At 39.4% G+C, this 16,012-nt stretch overlaps 2 protein-coding genes across 3 annotated transcripts in view; one reads left to right on the forward strand and one right to left on the reverse strand.

Annotated features, from left to right (window-relative positions):
• The window catches only part of LOC128743977 (cGMP-dependent protein kinase, isozyme 1), a 68,745-nt gene extending 68,367 nt beyond the window's left edge, over positions 1-378 (forward strand). For both annotated transcript variants that reach the window (XM_053840691.1, XM_053840692.1), the window contains exon 12: positions 20-378. In XM_053840691.1, the coding sequence (XP_053696666.1) occupies positions 20-182 (163 nt within the window). In that variant the 3' untranslated portion in view covers positions 183-378. The remainder of the gene's footprint in view (positions 1-19) is intronic.
• LOC128743978 (lysosomal alpha-mannosidase-like) lies at positions 327-12,867 on the reverse strand. Its single transcript, XM_053840693.1, has 5 exons — positions 12,698-12,867; positions 2,729-3,439; positions 2,539-2,672; positions 798-2,478; positions 327-739 (listed from the first exon to the last, which is right to left on the reverse strand). The coding sequence occupies exons 1-5, from the start codon at positions 12,833-12,835 to the stop codon at positions 365-367; spliced, it is 3,039 nt and encodes a 1,012-aa protein (XP_053696668.1). The 5' UTR covers positions 12,836-12,867; the 3' UTR covers positions 327-364.
• Positions 12,868-16,012: the final 3,145 nt, after the last annotated feature.

Consider the following 16,012-nt stretch of genomic DNA (forward strand, 5'->3'; position numbering starts at 1 on the left):
TTCCGTTTGTATTTTGCAGATGGTTCCAGGGCTTCGACTGGGAGGGCCTGTCCAATCTGACGCTCAAATCGCCGCTGCAGCCGAAACTGAAAGGCCCGCTGGACCTGTCCAATTTCGACGTTTTCCCAGCCGACCCGGATGTACCGCCGGATGAGAACTCCGGCTGGGATGTTGATTTCTAGAAGTAAATACTGTTCGAGCTTTCGAGTTGGATGAAATGGAATAAGTGGCCTTAGTGTTGTAGTTGTAAGATTTGAAATTTATCTCTTGTTGTTTTTTGGTAAAGACTAGCTTTAAGAGGAAGTTTAACATTCAAAATAGCTTTATTGTATGAAGTTTTCTAAGAATGCTATTACCGTTAAAGTTAATGTTTCGTCATTTCTAGGACAAAAGTCCGAATCTCCATTGGATGTAGAGTAACCACATTTACATCGTGATCCTCATGGGGCAAGCTTTCAGCGGCCGGTTCGTTCGAGTGTGGAACCGGATCGGCGTAGAACTTCAGCCGTGATTTGTCTTCTTTCCACTGGTTGGCACCCAACGTGGTCTCACGGACACTGCGAATGTCGAATGACGAGAATACCGTCTTCAGGTTGATTGTCACCGGTGACGAGTACAGAGGATCCTCGGTCTTCTCCAGTAGATGCTCGAATCGTACCAGGTAGGTGAATGGTTGCTTCCACGGCTCAAACGTCAGTAGGTTGACGTTCATCGGTAGTGATGCAGATAGGGCTGAAAACTGAAAGTGAGTTAGTTTAAAACCATTTAAACTCTAACTTAAATCATGTTCATCTTACGGCATTTATGTAGTTTGATTGCCAAGCATCGAACGACACATCGGTGGCATCGTTAACAAACACCCAAGCTGGTGTGTGAACTTGGTTCTGCAAGAAGCGTTCCTTCGCTTCCGCCGTGACTGTTTTTGGAGCTTTGGAACCGAATAGCAGGTAGTGCTTTCCCCGTGCGATTAGTCCTCTGTCATAGGCAGTTTCATTCAATGGCTCACCAACGCCGAACGCATCATCCCTTAACAACCGACGGTGAACCATCAGTTCCAGTACACCATCCTGCATGCTCGTTCCTCCTTGAGCTCTATCATTCAGCACTGCCATCCGCCAGCTGTCATCTTCCAGGGCGATCTTGGCCGTCACTGGATAATAATTACCAGGCACTGGTTCCACCAATTCAACATCCCAAGTGTCGCGATGATTCCGTACCCTCTTGATCATCTCTCTTCCGTTGGCGTCCGTCCAGAACACCCCGTTTGATTTGATATCCGACTGATAGCGAGTCACGATTTCTTTTCCAATTTCGTCCTCCACTGGAATCGGACCAACCAACCACTCGAACTCAACGTGTTGTTCGTCTTCGTACACGCGAACTACTTGACTGATCCAGTCGTTGAATACCTGATGAACTTCCTGCACGTGATCGCCCTTGAATACTTGTAACCGTACCGAATTGGTGACCTGTTTTTCCGTTCCGTTCGGTCGGAAAATGTACGCTCCAGAGGAGCGATTCTTTGCCTCCCGGTTGTCTCCGACTGCACCCTCGTAGTAGAAGAAGTCCTGCTGGAGCCAGTGACTTTCCCCGTTGATGTTGATCATGTTAAGGAAACCATTATTGTTGAAATGAACCGATAGGTACTTGTTCCCGATGCTGGTTATCTGCTGAACTTTGGGTTCGGTGTCCTGGCGTGGTCTCGCTTCGTAGGTTTCCGTAACATAGAAAGACACATAACCCATGGGAGGAATTTGGTCCGCCAAAAATACAAGTTCCTGGTTTGCGATACTGTTCCGTGAGCTGAGACTGAAGACACTGTCCGGTATGGAAATCATTTGCGTGGGAAGTTTGTCACCCGCAGAGTTTCGAACTGTGTAGCTGTTGCCGTTCACCGGGAGTCTTACGTAGTGATATGTGGAATGACCCAGTGGGTTGTACAAAGTGACGACAAAGGACTCCTTAGTTTCGGAAGTTACACAATGACTGATGTTCAGGAGGTGACAGGATTCAAATTGCACCTCCGGGGCGTTCGTTTTCCGCGTCATATCGTTTAATACCACGTTCGTGTTTTCGTTGCAAGCTTCGAACGCAACGTGTAGCATCCTAGCATAATCATCGGCGACGTGTTGCTTCTCTGTTCCGGTGATCGCATCGTGGTGTTGCATAACTCCGATCACTTCCCGAAGAACTGTGAGTCGATTTTGGAAGTAACTCGAGCGGGTGGCCGGCGATAGGGCGGTTAACTGCTTGCAGACCTGTAGCAGATGATTACCAAGACGCTCGAATCGTTTGGAAGTGGGACGTGACGTGAAATATCCAGTCCAGTAGGTGTACGGATCCGATCCGTACGGGAAGAAATCGTCCGTCTTGGTTGGCCAGGTAAGATCCGTGTCATGCAGTGCCTTCAGGTAGCACGTTGGTGTCGAGTAGAAGGCATTCACCATCACTCCTTGCTCCTGGCGGGCGTTGGTATATCTGGGGAAAGTTCAAAATCAATATGCCGGATGCGAAAATGTTTGAAGTATTAAAACCTACTTGATAAGTTTATCCATATTCTTGAAGTACATGCCGGCATCCTGGTAGGTAAAATCACCTCCCATGGTTAGGATCAGGTTATTTGAGTGATATTTCTGAGCCATTCCGTAGACCCAGTCAAGAAAAACGTCGATCTACAGTTAAGTCAAAAATTAGTTTAAATGTTTGATCAAACATCACACGAACCAACCCTTTCTTCGACATTGTTCTCCGCACTGTCCGGTCCATCCAGGATTGGTTCATCCGAGCACAGAACATCATAGCAGAACCCAGGCGGAGCCTGGTACAGTGTGTACAGTATCGTCGTAAACAAATCACTATCCTCAAGGTTGGCACTCGATTTCCAAATCAGTTCCGTCTGCTTGCTGGCCTCCCGCTTGGCCCGATCGGCTTGATCAAGCCGAGCAAAGAACAGCCCATCGTATCCCATCTGCGTCAGCATCGCGGCATGCTCCCGCGAATGTCCGAATGGATCGATTTGCCATCCCGCCCGTGGTCGTCCACACTCGCCGAAGGTGTCGTTTAGCAGTCCCAATCCCCAGGTGAACTGATCGATCAAACTCTGATAGTGTGCCGCGGCCTCATCGTTCATACTCCACGCTCCATTTACAAATTCCAACCGTCCTTGCTGAACCAACTCCTGCACCGCCGTCCGTATCTGGGGCGGTTGTTCGTCCCACCATTTGAAGAAGAACGCCGATTCGACGTAGATAAATTTGCGTTCCGGATTGTGCAGCAGAGCGTCGATCACCGAGTCCAGGATGTACTGCACTCCGGCCCGCTGGATGCTAGTCTTGCTACCGTAGTAGTACTGATCGACCGTTTTGAGCCATCCGACGTCATCGTGGGTGTGCGGCACGAGATGAAGGTTAAGCATACCTTTGCGAGGCACCGGGCAGGACTGTAAATCAGAAGAATTAAAACACAAAGTTAATAAAATCCGCAATGAATTAGAGATCAGTTGGAAGCGCACGCGCCCGGCTGGGGGCATTTGGCATAACGATCATTTGGAATAATTCTTTAGCGGCTAAGCTACCGAAGCTCAGTTAGCAAACGACCGAAGCTCAGAAGATCCCAGTAACGGTAAGTCAAAATGGCAGCCCCACACCAGCAATCTCATTGGAAAAATACCCGTAGAAGAATTGTAACATCGGCGACGTGACATTGAAACGATATCGATCCAAAAGGAGAAGGACGTCCGGAAATACAGGATCCGCCAAACATTAACAAGCAGCAGTTGTATTACACAGTTGTTTCAAGTAGATTTCCAGAAATGAAACTCGTTAATCGGGGTCAGCAACAATCCAACGGGACAAATCTCTAAAATGATTGGAGACGTATATGGTTTAGGACTAATTGGGGGAGAAAGTCTGAAAATCGAACGCACCAGCATGGATGGTGAGGTGATCTCAAACTGTTAAGCACGCGATGAATAGACACGAGGCCTAATAGAGGCGAGGACGAATAGATACAACGAGGAAACCCCGAACAAAAAAACCGGAACTATTCGTGTAAAAGATCTCTGCTTTCTTAGTTTGAAAGGTAACAGAAATACATCAATTATATAAGAGCCTTGCTTGGTTACCAAAACCAAACCCTTGGCGTGACTCCATGGTTTTATTGCCATAATCGTATCTCGCTCCCTACACATTGCACTATGGTCGAAAAAGCAAGAATTCAAGACAAAAATCAATATCTCGAAAACTATTTGCTCTACAGATTTCATGTATTTAGAAGATTTTGTTTGCAAAATAGACCTATCGTTTGGTATAATTAGCCACTAGGGTGGTTCACTTTTGCTCGTTTTAGAAAGTTAAACTTTTTATTCTTGTGATATACAGCAATATTTTCTACTACAAAGTTGTAGATAATTTATTTTGCAGAAATTTTACTGAAGAAACAAAAATTGTTTTTCGTCTGTGTATCGTTATATAACGATTTTTCTAGATTGTGCCAGGGTAAGTCTTAAAAATTCAGTTATTTTGCCCTAATATTTTTATTTGAAACCCAACCCCTATGTTAGGATGACTTTTAGGGCGTAAAATGCTGCATTTTTTGAAGCTATTAGGCAGTTGCTATCTATTTCCTGAAAGAAGTTATAGCAGTTTTTGCCACAAAATATTGTAGTTTTCCAATGTAATGCCATTTTTCCACCCTTCTTCTGTTTTGTAGAAAACGCATTTAAAAAGTGAGTATTTTTACATTTATATGACGGATTTCACGCCAACTCGTCTATGGGGTGGGCAGCATCCTCTCAGAATTCAATGAAACTTGTGTGTGTAAAGAGTTCATGTCAATAAGCAACTTAGAATACTTAGTTTTTTTTTGCAAAATTGGTCTAGACTAACTTTTACAAAGTTTCATAGAATTTTGAGAGGGTGCTGCCTACTCCATAGACGAGTTGACGTGTAATCCGTCATATAAATGTAACAATACTCACTTTTTAAATGCATTTTCTACAAAACAGGAGAAGTGTGGAAAAATGGCATTATATGGATTTTGTAGATTCAGGTACGTACTTTTAAACCACGCATACTGATTTTGAAAATATTTGCCAACGAAAGTGTGAGATGTTATGGAAAACTATAATATTTTGAAACAAAAACTACTATAACTTCTTTCAGGAAATAGGTAGCAACTGCCTAATAGCTTCAAAAAATGCAGCATTTTACGCTCTACAAGGCATCCTAACATAGTTGCTAAATTGGGTTTCAAATAAAAATGTTAGAGCAAAAAACTGATCTTTTAAGACACACCCTGACACAATCTAGAAAAGTCGTTATATAGCGATACACAGACAAGATTTTTTTTGTATGCCAGAAGGGCATCGGGTTAAAAGGCCACTGCGACAGTCTTAATGATCGTCTTTTGACACAGACAAGATACATTTTTTGTTACTTCAGCAAAGTTTCTGCAAAATAAATTATCTACAACTTTGTAGTAGGAAATATTCTTCTATATTACAAGAATAAAAAGTTAAATTTTTTAAAGCGAGCAAAAGTGAACCACCCTAGTGACTAATTATACCAAACGATAGGTCTATTTTGTAAACAAAATCTTCTGAACACTTGAAATCTGTAGAGCAAACAGTTTTCCAGATATTGATTTTTGTCTTGCTTATTCGATCATAGTGCATTGGTGACCGCACGAGAGCTATAAATATGCCATAATATATTAAAGGGGTTCGCGTATGCGAGGATAAGGGAAAGCTATAACCTAGAAGCAGTGAGAAGTGGGAAGTGGGAGGTGAGAAGTGAGAAGTGATGATTGAGAAGTGACAATTGACAGTTAAGAACTGAGAACTGGGAAGTGGAAAGTGAGAAATTAAAAGTGAGAAGTGAGAAGCTTGAAGTAAAAAATGAGAAATAAGAAATTAGTAGTAAGAAGTGAGAAGTAAGCAAAAAGAGATACGAAGTGAGCAGGGAGAACTGGGAAGTGAGAAGTAAGAAGTGAGCAAGATTGGAAATAAGAAACAGGAAACTGATGGTCTCTAAATTCGCTCTAAAGTACCCACGTCCTTTCTGAAAAGCCACAAGTTTGACATCGTAGTGCTGCAGGAGATATACTGGATGGAAAGGAACGATGATACGTACGTATAGGGATGATCAGTGACATGACAATTGGTCACACCATATTCCAGAGCAGCGCCAATACATACGAGCTGGGCATAGCTTTTATAGTGATGGGCGAGATGCAGAAGCGGGTGATCGGGTGGTGACTGATCAACCTCCGAAAAACAGATTAAGAATCCAGGGCCGATTGTTTAAGACATGATTTTTAAATCATCACCGGGGACTATAGTGCTCGGGTTGATAAGTAGGATGAATTTAAACCGGTAATTGAACGATCCAGCGCTCACCCGTAAGCGAACAAAAACGGTCTAAGAATTGTCGACTTCACCACCTCCACGAACATGACCATATGAGGTGCCTTCTTTCAGCATAACCTCCACCATTGGTACACCTGGAGATCACCCAACCAGACGGGATCACAAGTCGACCACGTTGTTCGGTCGCCACTTTTCAGACATAATCGACGTCAGAACCTATCGGGGCGCTAACACTGATTCGCACCACTAGCTAGTGATGATAAAAATACATCAAAAACTATGTGTTGTGAACAACATACGATACCGGCACCCGCCACGGTATATTCTAACGGATGTCGCCGAAAGTTACGCTCTCTCGAAACCGCGCAGCCGGAAGAGGTTGAGTTAGATAAATTCATTAAGTCCCTCTTGAGGACTGTTGGAATGCCATGAAAACAGCCACTAACAGAGTAGCGGAGAACGTCTTAGGCCGTGTGCACCGAATCGACCTATCGAATGGTTTGACGAAAAGCGCCAGCAAATCTGGGCTGAGAAGAACACAGCGCGGGTATAAATGCTGTGCAGAGCCATCCGCCAGAATGAGGAGCGATGCAAACAGAAGCGGACACAACAAACCCGACTCTTCCAGGAGAAGAAGTGCCAGCGAGGAACTCGACCAGCTTGCACGATATATGAATATTCTATCAGAGACTCAACGAGTCTCGCAAAGGTTTTATGCCGCGGGCCGTAATGTGTAGAGATAAAGATGAAGGTATTTGCATTGCCGACCGTGTAGTGATCGAAAGGTGGAACCAGTACTACGATGAACACCTGAATGGCATGCAGGCCAGGCGGATGATAAGGATGACATTGGAGCGGAACTTATTAAAGCGGGCGATCACTATCCTGAATGCTTCCCAAGTCATCTTCTATCGACTATCGCCAATAGCCAATAGATTTGAAGGAATTTATCAGGCCGCCTTCATGGAGGGTCGGTCTACAACAGACCAAATCTTCACCCTGCGGTAGATCCTTCAGAAGTGCCGCGTATTCCGAGACTCCACGCATCACCTGTTCATTGACTTCAAATCCGCATATGATAGAGTAAACCGACAAGAGCTATGGAAAATTCATGGCTACAATGGATGGGATCTAGTGCTGTGTAAGATTTTCGAGTAGATCGGTGGACCCATTCGAATCTCGCAGGGGACTTCGTCAAGAAGATGGTCTTTGATGGCTGCTATTCAATATTTCAATAAATCCAGTCAATTTCGGCAGAAAATTTGAGGCGCGAGAACGATGTACGGAGACGATGAATGAGCCACGAACTCGAACATCTCTACGGCGGACCAAGTATTCAAAAAGTGTCGAAAGCTGAGCGGATACGTTGGGCAAGACATGTTGCTAGAATGGCGGACAACTATCCTGCAAAAATGGTTTTCGCATTGAATCCGGGTACAACAAGACGAAGAGGGGCACGAGCGAGGTGGAAAACCAGGTAGAGTGAAATCTGGCTAGGCTAGGTGTCCGGGGAACTGGAGATGGAGACCAGCTGCCGTGGACCGAATTAGGTGAAGAAATTACGCTACGCAGGCCTTGTCACAAGACGTAACCCCAATTAAGTAAGTAAGTGACAAGTTAGAAGTATGAAGTGAGGAGTGAGAAGTAAGAAGTGAAAAGTAGGAAGTGAGAAATGTGACAGAGAAAGAGGAATAAATGAAAAATAAGATGTGAGAAGTGACACACTTGAAACGAGAAATGAGAAGTGAAAAGTGAGAAGTGAGCGAAACAAGAACTAAGCAATGTATTTCAATACCATTTGCTATCACATTTGTTCTCACATCCATTCGAATCTCGATTTGGAAAGACTATTAGAGTTAATAGGATCTTAGCACTAACTCCGCAATTGTCCTGTACACTAACTTATCTTCAAAGTTTATCGAACAAAAATCAGAATATCAAATATCGTCGCAATACTTCGGTATCCATTCGGTTTCACGTCTATTACGCCCGTCCCCTTCTAGGACCCGAGAATCTGGAATAGGTTAATGAGATTGCTTCGAACGTTGAAGTCCGAATGATTTACTGGTGCGCTGTGAATTTGGGCTGAATTAAAGTCGTCAATATCAATTCCCAGAGGAATACCATGAGATGATGATTTAGCAGCCGAGAGCCGGGATGGCTCTTGCCGTATCAAAAATACAATACTTTCCAAAAATTTAGAGTTCATACTCAGATTGACCCAGTAGACTGTTAAAATAATACATAATTCTGATTCTGGGAAAATTTGTTTTGGATGGACTACTAACCTAAATCGATTTTCCACATGCGGAAAAGATTGCAGAATTGAGATTAGTTCACCCGGAAGAAATTGCTAAAAATTGGTTGATGTGTAAGCTTGTAAAAGTAGTCTCCCATCCATGACGTAGCCGTCGAAGAACTTTGATCTGGGAAGGGATTGAGGAGTTGATAAATTTAATTCTAGAACCACGCCAGAAATTGGTATACCGGTCAGAATGGCTCTCGGATTCTATCCGTAGGGTAATTATGGACCAACTGAACTCAACATCATCATTTCTGTTGTACAGTTTGACACATATATATATTCGAAGAAAAATCATTTTATGCTTGCAGCGGCATATACAATTGATACAATCAAACTAAGACCTTGTGTGTGTGCCATCATGACTTAAGTCTTACTTGACGTAGTTTCATTTTCGTATTGTGTCTCGTTCTGTGTGCACGTACCAGAGTTTGAGTTACGGTCGTTGATAATAAATAAATTCCGAAACGGTACTACATGCTGCACTATTTTTCGTGACCTTAAACATCTCGGCATAAAAAGACGATTTGCATACTATACAGTAAAAAAAATTGTCGGGACGGTATCTGTAGAACTGCAGAGGTCAAAAAGGTTGTTCGAGAGCGAATTCGTCACAGTTGCGACCGGTCCCTACGGAAAATGGCAATTGAGCTGAATATTAACAGAGAATCTCTTCGTCGAATTTTGAAAATGGACCTGGATGCGAAAGCATTCAAAAAACCCGATTTAATCCACCTAGTGGTGAAAGGAACCTTTGTTATACGGTCTTACTTGCTTTTTGAGATAGAAATCGACACGTCTTGGGAACATAATTCATCTATTGGTTAACGTTGCGTAGTGCGTTGGTTTTCATAAAATTTTTGGGAATTAAGTTTACAAAATTTGAACAAAATAGCAGCAGCAGCAATAAATTTTGATAGATCCTTTTTTCATGAAATTGCTGAGTAAGGGTAAGTTGGTTGCTACTAATTTGAGTAAAAGTTGTAAGAGGAAATATTATTCTTTAACATATACATTGCGTAGTAAAAGTCTAGGTTATAGGTTTTTGAACTACGCATAAATTTCTGTAATGCCATTCTTTTTGATTGACATCAATAAAGTTTCCTTGAATAAATTTAATCAATTTTTATTAACCTTCGGTTACTCATGCTGTTGCATTTTGTACAACACGTGTAGGTTTTTGAATTTTATTTTGTTATAAAGTTACAAATCGCTGTTTAACTAACGTATATTCTTCAATTAACTTGTTATGAGCAAAACCTCATAATTATTCAATGCATTATTACTTTAAATTGTTGGGAAAATAGATCAACATAAACCGACATCACAGAAACGAATCAATCAGCATGTGAGGTAAACGGCGATTGACCCTGGAATTTTCTCTCGTTTCTTCATATGAAAAAATGGTGCAGCAAAACTATCAGCAAATATAAAATGTTTAATATGTATCTGTTAGTAGTCGAGTCATTCGGGGTCAAAATTAAGTCATTTGTTTTAATCAAAGTTCTACAGTACCTAAACAAACAAACATCATCAAAGTTGTGTATTTTTACTATTTATACAATTTTGTAATACATGAAAAAGTCATACAACAATTACAAAAAGAGCTAAAATAGAATAAAACTGATTTTGCAAATTCATATACAATGAATAAGATTTTTCTATCTTCGCTGAATAGATAGAAGGTTACTGTATTCAACAAAATTTCTTGTAGTAATATGTTGTAAAACTTTGCAGAACACATCAATGTGTTATATTGAAACTGAAGAAAAATAATTTTTTTATTTCACTTTTAGGGGGATTAATCAAAAATTTAAATTGCACCAGACGATAGAACTTTCAATTTCAAAAAATTCTTCCGAAGGTTCCATAAACCTAAAACCAAGTTTTCCCAGTCAAAATTCTAGTGCGCATTTCTTTTTGGCTTTGGGCCATTGTGCACGTGAGTAACCGTATTACAAAAGTTGGCGCGAGTGTTGGAGGGTTAATATCTTTTGATCGACAAAAACGGTTCTTCTGAAATTTTGCAGATATATTTGCTGCATTAAAATCTCTAATTTGATGCCAACATAATTAAAACTAGATAAATCATCTTAGATGAAATCGTTATAAATTATTGTCAATTTTAATGTGTTGTATTCAAATGCTCATAACTTTTAAATTAAACGTCCAATCAATAAACAAATCAATAGTGATCTATTAGGTTATGTTACCTTTCAAATGAGACTAATAGCACCTAAATCGGTTTAGTCATCTCTAAGAAACAGGCGATAATTATTACCTTGTCAAAACAGGTTTTTTAAGCATAACTTTTAAACTACTTGTTTGTTTTCAATAAAATTTACCCGAAAATTTTAGCGTTAACAAGAGCTTTCATTTGATATCCAGATCGTTGAAATCGGTCATTTGGTTCCGGAGAAAATCGTGTCACGTAATTTTCACAATTTTGCTTATAATTTTTAAACGAAACATCGTATCACGAAACAACTCAATACTAGGAAATAATACCTTTCAAACAAAAGTAATAGCGAACAAATCGGTTCAGCCATCTCCGAGAAACAGGCGATAGAAAAGTTGCGCCCCGCACATACATACACACATACACACACACACACACACACACACAGACATTGCTCAGTTCGTCGAACCTTGTCGATTGGTATATGTGGCTCGGCCCTCCGGGCCTCGGATCAATTTCGTGTTTTTCGACCAATTCCTAAACCTTTGTTATAGTATAACAAAGGAAAAAATCTATGAAGTAACAAAACAAAAACGCTTGGAAAGTTGCAAACTGCTGCTCCGTCGGCACGGTGATTCCGAAGTGATCTTTTCTGATGTTTGTTCTTCAAACCCCGCATCACGCTCAAAATGATGGGTTGTGGTCGGTTTCGATCATGGACCTTACAAAGCACAAACGGAATGTACCATAATACCAAAATACATCAGCGATCATGGTATGGACAGGCATTTCAAAGAAAGGGAAACTTCTTGTTGTATTTATTGAAAGGGAATTGAAAGTTAATGCAAAATACTACTAGAAATGGCCTTAGAACCAAATTTAAAGTCTTACGCTCGGGGAATGTATGGTGAAGAAGATTACGGCTTTCAACAGGATGGAACTCCAGCCCGCACTGCAAATCTTGTGAAGACGTGGTGCAAAGCCAATCTGACGGATTTCACATCGAAAAAGGAATGGCCTCCAAGTTCTCCTGATTTGAACCTTAGGATTTTTGTATATGGGAGAAGACATGTAGCAGAAGCTCAAAGATTATAAATATCATGATTTGGATGAATTTAAGTTAGTTATCAACAAGATAAGGGATGATATTCCGATAGAAGTAGTGCGTGTCGCATGTAACGACTTCAAAAAGCGTTTGAAGCGTGTTATCCAGGCAAAAGGCGATACAGTAGAGCAATGATGGTTTGTTCTGTATCTATGGGTAAACAACTTCTGAAACTAAAATTCGAAATAAAACCTTTATTTACAAAAACATGTGACTTTGTTTTTGTTCGAAAATATATGTGTCACACAGTAAACTATCGACTCAGGAATCAGGACTCTGACATTCGTCGACTCTAGTGGACAAGCCAAAGCCTACCAACAGCAATCGAAGGTACAGAATAAGACTAGTTACCGCTCCGAAATATTTTTTGCAAAGGCCGATATCGACAATCCGGTAATACTGCTCGCTATAACATTCTCCAAAAACTTCATCTATTGGAGTAATAAGAACATAAGAAAAATTGAACGGTTTGTCCGTTTCGAGAAAAACTGGAACTTTGTTCAGCGAATCTAAAGTATACTAATTCACTAAATCTACCGAATCGTCAATCTAGTTCGAATGAATACCGAATTGACAATGCTAAATTCACCGTCTGTCTAACAATGGGGTAACAGGTTCGTGTCATTTGTTATAGCAAAATCAAATAAAATTCGTGAACTAGTACCTAGTAACAATTGTACATTTCAATTCATTACAGTATTTTATAAATACGTAATTGAAAGATGGAAATGTTCAAAAATTTACCTCATATCCACACTTTGCTCCCTGCGCTGCATGATCCCAATCATCGAGTTTCTCCACTAGAACGCCATCGCCACGGTACTTACCGGGCCGCGCCGACGCCACCACAATCAACGCGGTCAAAATCAACAAACACTTCATTTCGCCCGCGAAATTGTGCCAAGAATTCCTATTTCGCTATATACTATAGATTGACAATGAAAAATTGAACAATTTGCCGAAGCGATCCACTCGCCAAGAGGCGTCGAACGTGACTAATTGAGTAGGTTTATAGTTTTATACGAATAAACTGCCGGTTCGAAGAAGAAAGTCAGATTGTTTATTATCAGTTCGGGGTAAATGTGAGAGAGTAGCTACCTACTTTGCATGCCTTATTGATTGCCTTTATCGGTTTGCTGTATCCCGCGCGTCTGTCCAGTCAGCAGCAGGACAATGGCGATGTTGTGTAATATTGGAGACATGTTTTGACAAATAAGCAACTCTTAGATGGGAGGGTGAATAGAATAGAAATTTAAAATTAGATTCAATTAGATGGTTTCGTGGGAGAGCTGGTGGACAGTCGTGATAACCGTATACGATTGTGTCTAGCCAGTGCGGATCGGTGCTGTCAATTAGGAAAAGATCACAGAGTTCAATCGTTATTGTATTCATCTGCGCAACAAGGAATGTTGGGAGGAATAAATGGGATATGACTTACGTATTGATGGTGAATTTAAACCAAAATTTATGTTAGAAAAGTTGGATAGTTTGTTTGTTAATTATTAGTGAGAGAAATATAAAAGGACGCGTGTAACTAAAAAATGCTTATCAACCCAATCACTGCAAATTTTTGCACGATTAATTTCATAGCCTTATTTTGTAAAGTGTAATAGTAACGACCCTCTTTAAAGTTCAATAATAGTACATTAATTATGAAGTGATCTGAACTTGAGATGTTTTAAGTTTGTTGTACAATTTTCCCATTCCATAACAGGCTTATTACTTCAAGTGTCATTTGATGGCCCAATCCTTCATTTCTATGACTTGAAGATAAGGAGCCTCTTAGTGACAAATCCTATAATCTGTGCTTCCAATTGATAATAGAAGGAAAATAGCATTCAAAATTGCATAATATCCATCAGCCGCTCGCAAGTCATTCTACGTTTTCAATGAGTTTGATATTAAAATAAGGGATTCTTTGAAATGAAAATTACCTAACTGTTTTTGAGTCAGTTTACTTTCGAATACTTTTTTTTATGAAGATTGACAAACTAAAAGTTAGGAAAACTTAAAATAGCTTGCCCGTTAAATTTTTTGTTTAGCAAAATTCAAGCAATAATCAGTCACAATTGAGAAAACTTCGGGCAAACAAAAATAGGAAAACGGTTATGTCAAAAAACAAAGAACAAAGAACAAAGAACAAAGAACAAAGAACAAAGAGCAAAGAACAAAGAACAAAGAACAAAGAACAAAGAACAAAGAACAAAGAACAAAGAACAAAGAACAAAGAACAAAGAACAAAGAACAAAGAACAAAGAACAAAGAACAAAGAACAAAGAACAAAGAACAAAGAACAAAGAACAAAGAACAAAGAACAAAGAACAAAGAACAAAGAACAAAGAACAAAGAACAAAGAACAAAGAACAAAGAACAAAGAACAAAGAACAAAGAACAAAGAACAAAGAACAAAGAACAAAGAACAAAGAACAAAGAACAAAGAACAAAGAACAAAGAACAAAGAACAAAGAACAAAGAACAAAGAACAAAGAACAAAGAACAAAGAACAAAGAACAAAGAACAAAGAACAAAGAACAAAGAACAAAGAACAAAGAACAAAGAACAAAGAACAAAGAACAAAGAACAAAGAACAAAGAACAAAGAACAAAGAACAAAGAACAAAGAACAAAGAACAAAGAACAAAGAACAAAGAACAAAGAACAAAGAACAAAGAACAAAGAACAAAGAACAAAGAACAAAGAACAAAGAACAAAGAACAAAGAACAAAGAACAAAGAACAAAGAACAAAGAACAAAGAACAAAGAACAAAGAACAAAGAACAAAGAACAAAGAACAAAGAACAAAGAACAAAGAACAAAGAACAAAGAACAAAGAACAAAGAACAAAGAACAAAGAACAAAGAACAAAGAACAAAGAACAAAGAACAAAGAACAAAGAACAAAGAACAAAGAACAAAGAACAAAGAACAAAGAACAAAGAACAAAGAACAAAGAACAAAGAACAAAGAACAAAGAACAAAGAACAAAGAACAAAGAACAAAGAACAAAGAACAAAGAACAAAGAACAAAGAACAAAGAACAAAGAACAAAGAACAAAGAACAAAGAACAAAGAACAAAGAACAAAGAACAAAGAACAAAGAACAAAGAACAAAGAACAAAGAACAAAGAACAAAGAACAAAGAACAAAGAACAAAGAACAAAGAACAAAGAACAAAGAACAAAGAACAAAGAACAAAGAACAAAGAACAAAGAACAAAGAACAAAGAACAAAGAACAAAGAACAAAGAACAAAGAACAAAGAACAAAGAACAAAGAACAAAGAACAAAGAACAAAGAACAAAGAACAAAGAACAAAGAACAAAGAACAAAGAACAAAGAACAAAGAACAAAGAACAAAGAACAAAGAACAAAGAACAAAGAACAAAGAACAAAGAACAAAGAACAAAGAACAAAGAACAAAGAACAAAGAACAAAGAACAAAGAACAAAGAACAAAGAACAAAGAACAAAGAACAAAGAACAAAGAACAAAGAACAAAGAACAAAGAACAAAGAACAAAGAACAAAGAACAAAGAACAAAGAACAAAGAACAAAGAACAAAGAACAAAGAACAAAGAACAAAGAACAAAGAACAAAGAACAAAGAACAAAGAACAAAGAACAAAGAACAAAGAACAAAGAACAAAGAACAAAGAACAAAGAACAAAGAACAAAGAACAAAGAACAAAGAACAAAGAACAAAGAACAAAACAGCATCAAAATCTATCAGACTTACAGCCGATCGTTTTGTAGGGAATTCATACCTTTGCAGATTATGAATTGACGAACAAGTTAAAACGTTTTTTTTGCGAATTGGAATTTTTCCTGTATTTTTGGGGAAGTTTTCTTGAATTTGCGTAACAAATGTTTGTTCTGTGACGCCTGGTTCTAGAGTTATGAACATTCGAAATAAGTGAAATCCGAGAAAGACGGAATTTTTTTCTTGAAACCTGTTGGTAAAAGAGGATGAGAAAAGCCTTCATGCCAAGTCATTGGGAGATCATTTCCTTCGAAGGATTGTTGGTTAAAATTAAATTGGATGAGTTTTTCTATATTATCTACAA

This window comes from Sabethes cyaneus, chromosome 3, assembly GCF_943734655.1.
Source record: "Sabethes cyaneus chromosome 3, idSabCyanKW18_F2, whole genome shotgun sequence".
Classification (NCBI taxonomy): Eukaryota; Metazoa; Arthropoda; class Insecta; order Diptera; family Culicidae; genus Sabethes; species Sabethes cyaneus.